Source organism: Dioscorea cayenensis, unplaced genomic scaffold (genome assembly GCF_009730915.1).
Source record: "Dioscorea cayenensis subsp. rotundata cultivar TDr96_F1 unplaced genomic scaffold, TDr96_F1_v2_PseudoChromosome.rev07_lg8_w22 25.fasta BLBR01000687.1, whole genome shotgun sequence".
NCBI lineage: Eukaryota > Viridiplantae > Streptophyta > Magnoliopsida > Dioscoreales > Dioscoreaceae > Dioscorea > Dioscorea cayenensis.
In genome coordinates, this window is record NW_024087078.1 from 27,137 (window position 1) to 33,489 (window position 6,353).

The following is a 6,353-nucleotide window of genomic DNA, read 5'->3' on the forward strand; positions in this document are numbered from 1 at the left end:
TGCATAGGTGGATCAATTGGTGGCTTTAACATCCTATCCACAATTTTTTTCTCAACCATGGTGTGATGAACTTCAAGTGCCCATAACATTTGCTTGGGCCGCCAAGGAAAAGGTTTTGGTTGGGAATTGTCCAAGCCCGGCATTGGTGGGTTCAAGGATGACATTGGTTTCCTTCCCACATCTTCAAATACAATTCCCGGAATTTTTGTTTTTTTGCACTTGACTAAAATTGATGGATGGATGGAAAAAAATCAATGTTAAGGCAAGTAGCATCTTCACATGTGGTCGATTGAGTTTCTTCTACTTCCTTACATGTTTTTCATGACCATGATGCCATCCTCCCCCTTTTTCTTCTTCCATTTCACATTGAGGTGAAACCTCTACCATTTGCTCGAAGGTATTGATGCTACATCATTTGCTTCTTCCACCTCCAACACCTCAATATGAGCATCCACCACAATCTCATTGATTTCTCTTCATCTCTTGTGTCATTTTCAATTCGGGCTTCTATAGATGGTGGCAATTTGACTGATTCTTTGGAGAGATTGTTGAGCATCCATCTTGATTTCCACACTTTGAAGAGATTGTTGAGCATTAAAATTTTTGGCATTCCTAGCTTCAAGTTCGGCATCCGCATACCTTATGAAACTTGTAAAAACATCTTGTGTATTGAATCCCCAACGATTAAGTTGCTTGTCGACTAGAGGTTGGTAATGCCACGGTTTTTGAAAAGTGGGTTCCTGTAGCAATCCTTGGTGAGAGTACACCCATTGTTGAGAATCCATGGCCCTGTGTCAACATGTAAAACTAAAATCAATAAGCTAACAAAGAAAACAATTAAGAAGAAAAATAAATAAATATGGACAAAAGGTGTAAAAGAAACATAGAAAGACAAATATTTACAAAAGAAAAGATAAATGGCTAGAGTAATAATCTAAAAGTTTCCTAGAATTCCTTAAGATCCCCGGCAACGGCGCCAAAAACTTGATTGCTTCCCCGCAAGTGTACGGGATCGCCAAGTAATACCTCGCGTGAAGACGCGAGGATCGTATTCCACGGGGCTAAGGATCGCCTATTACTCCTTCTTGAGCTATTATCTAGCCTAAGATCTTAAATGATGGATTTTTACTCTACTAAATGTAATTAAAGCTAAAATGAGATTATGACCAAATTAGAGAGAACAAGCAATAAGCAAGCAAGAAAATCAATGAGATGCAAAGGCCTATGGATGAGGATCCCCTTAAGGGGTTATCATGCAACATGGATGATGATCTAAAGATGCAAGGGTAAAATGGACCATGGGATTCCAAGATTAAAACAACCCCAATTTCTCGGCGATTGAACCCTAATCCCATACGAACATAGATAGGAATGTCTTCCAAATCTACAATCCTACGATTGCATTGAGTACGCGGAAATCTCACTTAGGATTAAACCTACTCTTCTTTGGATTAAACCTACATGGAGGGCTACCAAACACCCGATTTCTCGGTGTGATGATACAAGTATCCCCTTCTAATCCATTCATGATCTAATACATGCGAGCAAGTCACATCTACATGCATCACTGATAAAAGAGCTATGGATTTCTCTTTAGTGTAACACTTAGCATGAAAACAATGGATTAAATCTCAAAATTACCCAAGCATGGAATTAACAAGTTATCATCCAACATACATGATAAAACCCCCCAAGGTTCACCAACACCCGGTGGCCTTGGGGGTCTAGTGTGTCATCATCCCACAACAAGCAATACAAACAAACAAAACATGAAACAAAAGCATAAATGACACTTCCTAGATGAAATGGTGAAGGAGGAGGTGAAGAATGTGCCGAATAACGCTTTCCCCGCCAAAGGAGTGCCAAATGACGCTTCCTCTAGCCGCGGGTCTCCTTCCATCAAATCGTGGTAGATCTCCGCTTGAATGATGTTGCCTTCTTGCCTTGAGAGTGTTGGACCTTGGTCTTGAATGATTTTCTAGCTTCCTTGCCCTTCTTCTCCTTCCCAAGGTCGCCAAAAATCTCCCAAGTGATCTCCCCAAAGTCGGCCAAGAAAAGGTCCAGCCAAAAGTCCCCTTTTTTTGCCCTAAAAGTTGGTATTTATAACCCCCGATGCATACGGGTCATATGGGGGTCGTATAGCACCCAAAAACCCTAGATTCGTGATCCATACGGGGTACATACGGCCCCCATAATGGGTAGTATGGAAATTTGGGCAGATACTCCAAATCAATATGCTGCTATAGTGCATACGGCCCCCATACTGGGTAGTATGGGTGTAGTATGAAATTCCTATTTTCTTCTCTTTTCACCCAAATGATATCTTTTTGTTCTCCATGGCTTCCTTATGCCCTACAAAACAAATAGTTGGCGATTAAGCATAAAACGGGCATCAAACCTCACAAAATACATGCAAAGTGAATACGATATATACATGAAAACATCTACATTTAGACACTTATCACGGGCACACATTTACATCGTGAATCACTTGCTTCTTCAATGATATATATGTTGGTGGAGCTCCTGTTCTTATATGCATAAGATGGAATGCTCGAGTGTGACTGCCTTTATGCCCCTCCAAATGGATGTACTCACTCGAATGCGAGGAGGTTGGCACACACTCTAGCATCTCACACCTGTCCTATGTATTCGCATTTAAACCTTAGCAAGATCTACTCCAAAATAGGTGCATTATGATCCACATTGGCCTATTTCCTTCATACTCAGCCTCACAACCATACCTGCATAAAAGTAACATAAAAACACACATATTAATGTAAAAACCTGAGAAAAGTAATGCTCAACATAAGGAAAGAATGCTTCGCATTCATATCACACAAGCACTTATCAATAAGACAGGGGTGGGAGGCTTTCGTGTCACCCCCCATTCCTACTCGATAAAGAGATTCTATCCCCCTCCTGGTAAGAGTGCATACCAGCGAGGACTCACCCACATGACCTTCTAAATGGAGACCATAGGATGGCACCAATGTTGTCATCCATCGGGCCTTTGTTATTGGACTAATCACATCCAAGTAAGGAAGGGGAGGTTCGATGCACTATATCGGTAAGTTGCAGACCTGGGATCCTGTCCCTTGACGGACATACCAACCAGCATACCCGCCTCCTTACGGAATGCTGGCACATAAGGCGATCCAGCACGACTGGTGACACCAGTCCGCCTGGGTTGAGCCCTTTGCGAAAGGGCTCTATCATGACGTTCTAAAGTCAAGTATATTTCGCGAGTTCGCAAAGGAATTCTTTTTCGGGAGCACATGATTATTATGACTTATGGGTATTCGATGAATTCCACGAGCCTGACAGCCAGAGTTTGATCTTCGGGGCAACCCAAGAAGGAAAGGCATATGCCAATACCATGTTGAAAATCTTAGATGGCCAAGAGTGTAGATTAGACTTAAAATATTATAAAATTTTTTACGAAGAAAATAAAATGTACCCACTGTAATCATTGCTAATCAAATACCCCATTGTTTTGCAGATGAAGACAAACCATTTAATGCAAGATGCCATCGATTGAGATTCTCCTCAAATATACACGAAGCACGCATTATTGCTACTTTGTTTGTGCGGGTGTATAAACAGGAGAATAACTATGACCCTAGCAGCATATCAAGATAGATGCGATTTCTTAACGCGGTTGAATTACAAGGAATGTACAGGGTTTTTCACAAAAAAAGGGGCACAGGAAGGGAAAGGGGGACTGTGCCTTGACCTAAACGAAGAGTTTATAATAACCCAGTTAAATCAATTCGCCGTAAAAAGAAATGTAAATATTTTATTTACCCACCTAAAGCGGGGTATAAACCAAAGAGCGCAATCATTCTAGAAATCGAAGACAGAGAATATGCTGTCATGTCAAATTTGAAGACGGGGGGAGACATGGAATTTTCTACAAGTAACTACCTCATCGAGAACGGAGAGAATGAAAAGGATTTCTCAATTATAGACTTTTTAGTTATTCTCCAAAAAAACCTTATCAGAATACAAAGTTCCAGCATTTATACACAAGGGAAAACGCTATTGAAACTGGGGAAGTTGCAACAACATTACTGGTTGAGCTCGAGGTCTCACTAGGCAGGGGCGGGACCCAAGTAGCTGCACCTTGCCCCTCTCCTCGCTCCTAATGACATTAAAAGAAAGACAAAGAGATATTGACTTTTTTCATAAAGACTCGATCAGAAGACGAATGAGATCAAAAAGGCCATCATTAATGCAAACAATGCAATAGCTTCGGTTAGAGCAAAGCCCAAAATAGCATAACCAAATGATTGTTTAGCCAATGATGGATTTCTGGCCACAGAATGAATCAAGGAACTGAAGACATTTCCAATACCGACAGCAGCTCCCGCCAAGGCAATTGTAGCAGCTCCGGCCCCTATTGATTTTGCACCTTCTAACATAAAGAGAGTCGAATTTCTTTCTCACGCTTTCGCCGCTCTTTGCTGTCTTCTTCGTTGATTCCTCTTCCCTTTTTTTTCTCGGGCAGATCGCGAATCGGAGGTGCACGGGGTGGATGAGAGTATATAAATTTAATAATAGACATTAGCATTTTTTTAGCAAGATTCCTTCAGGGGAAACGGAAAAAATTAGCGCCAACGTGAAAAGGATGACACTGACGAAAATAGCTAAAGCTCTAGTTTTGTTATCTGGTACCAGCTTGAGAGGATCAAGAAATTTATCTTCTTTGAACATCTCGAAAATTTCATCCCATGAAGAAAGGGAAACCTCAGATTTCTCATTTTTGCCTTGAATAGCGTGAAGGCATTCCGGTGAACATATTGTCTTTGGTTGGTTTAAAATTTTTCTAGGTAAAAAATTCCACCATATCGAACCTCCTATTACTAATACTAAAGTGAGTACGAGTAAAAAGCTAAAATCAGTGACGTAAGCTTGATTAATTGCTTCGCTCAACCCGAAATCCCGTATTCTTGCACTTTGACGGAAGCTGTCTGCCAATCCCACCATTACCCTTTCCGGCGACCTGAGTAGTTTAGCACGATATCCTCGGGCAGGATCGACCGCAGCCGCTATTTTTTTTGACGGGTATCTTTGTGATCTCGGGCTTTAATGTTTTCCAGGCCGAAGCTGCAGATTTTTCCACATTTTTGTTTTTGAAATCTCGGGATTCTTTATAAAAAAATTATATAATTGTATAAATGGATTTTGCCAATACAATATAAGTTGACTTCCCTTTTCTCAAAGTTGTTTTTTCTATTCACACCCTAGACAATTTAATTAATTAAAAAAGGGTTTTTTCTTTTTCTCTTCATTCTTTTTTTCTTGAATTCCGAGCGGTAGTTTCACGATTGCTTTGTCAACGGAGAGAGATTGATCAATCATTGGCGAGAGGTACTTTGTTTTTGACTGTCCGCAAACCGGCCCCGAGACCGGGTTTACTCTCTACTATATATAATGAAATTTCATCTCTCTGGGGTTTCCAGAAGAAGGGGATAATAGATTTTGAAGCACTGATCGCTGACTGAATCTCTTGGGGTCTATCAGCGAAAAAAAACTTGATGTTTGTCCCAAGAACAAAAGAATGTTTATATACGCTCAAATGGGTCCTGACTCGCAGTAGTTTAACTTTTCTTTTATAATGGGACGGGCCTTCCTACGTTCATCATAGACCGGACGGGAAGAGATCGTACTTTCACCACTGTAGACCGGCTTTGATAAAGACCTTTGGGCAGCAGTTACTCTTTCCGATGACATTCTGTCTGTCTATCTATCAAAAAAAAACAACTTCTTCGCTCTACCACTGAAATCCTGGTTCCAATCGAAGATAGCTTGAACGAGAGACTGAACACAAGCACAATATATATATATTTAAAATCTCTCTGTCTTTTTTCCAAGGATTGATTGGCGTCCTTAAGGACCGGGCGTACCCACTCCTTCCTTCGTCCTTCTCGCGGGCCACCCATTCTTTTTAAAAGAAGTTTTTCTCACCAAGGGGAAGGAAGTCCTCCTTTCCTTACTTGAAGGGCGCATAAGACACTCGTTAATATATTAAATTTGTTATGAGGAGGGTACTCCCAATTTCAGGTAGAAGAACGAACTTCCAATGCATCGAAGCTTTCTACTCCTGCTTGAATACTTGCTCTTGCTCAATGGCCGAAAAGAACTTTCTTATCTTATTGTTGAGACAGGAAAGCAGGCAAAGTAAAGCCCGCACAGCAAAAACAATCCATTTTGAAGGAGCGCCTGCATGTTCAAAGGGGCAAATGGCAAAAGCCTGCACGGAAGCATACTTGTCCAAGAAAGCCACTCTCCCTTAGTGTGCAGCAGATGTCAGATCATAATCGATTCGCTGTCTTATCCCGCTTGACCAG

At 41.1% G+C, this 6,353-nt stretch overlaps 1 protein-coding gene across 1 annotated transcript; it reads right to left on the reverse strand.

Moving 5' to 3' along the window:
* Positions 1-4,150: 4,150 nt before the first annotated feature.
* LOC120254880 (ATP synthase subunit 9, mitochondrial) lies at positions 4,151-5,343 on the reverse strand. The gene has a single exon (XM_039262879.1). It carries the CDS (start codon positions 4,422-4,424, stop codon positions 4,200-4,202), a length of 225 nt encoding a protein of 74 aa, XP_039118813.1. The 5' UTR covers positions 4,425-5,343; the 3' UTR covers positions 4,151-4,199.
* Positions 5,344-6,353: the final 1,010 nt, after the last annotated feature.

Bases quoted from the DNA above. Each gene is read 5' to 3' on its own strand.
- LOC120254880 (XM_039262879.1), bottom strand. From the start codon at position 4,424: ATGTTAGAAGGTGCAAAATCAATAGGGGCCGGAGCTGCTACAATTGCC.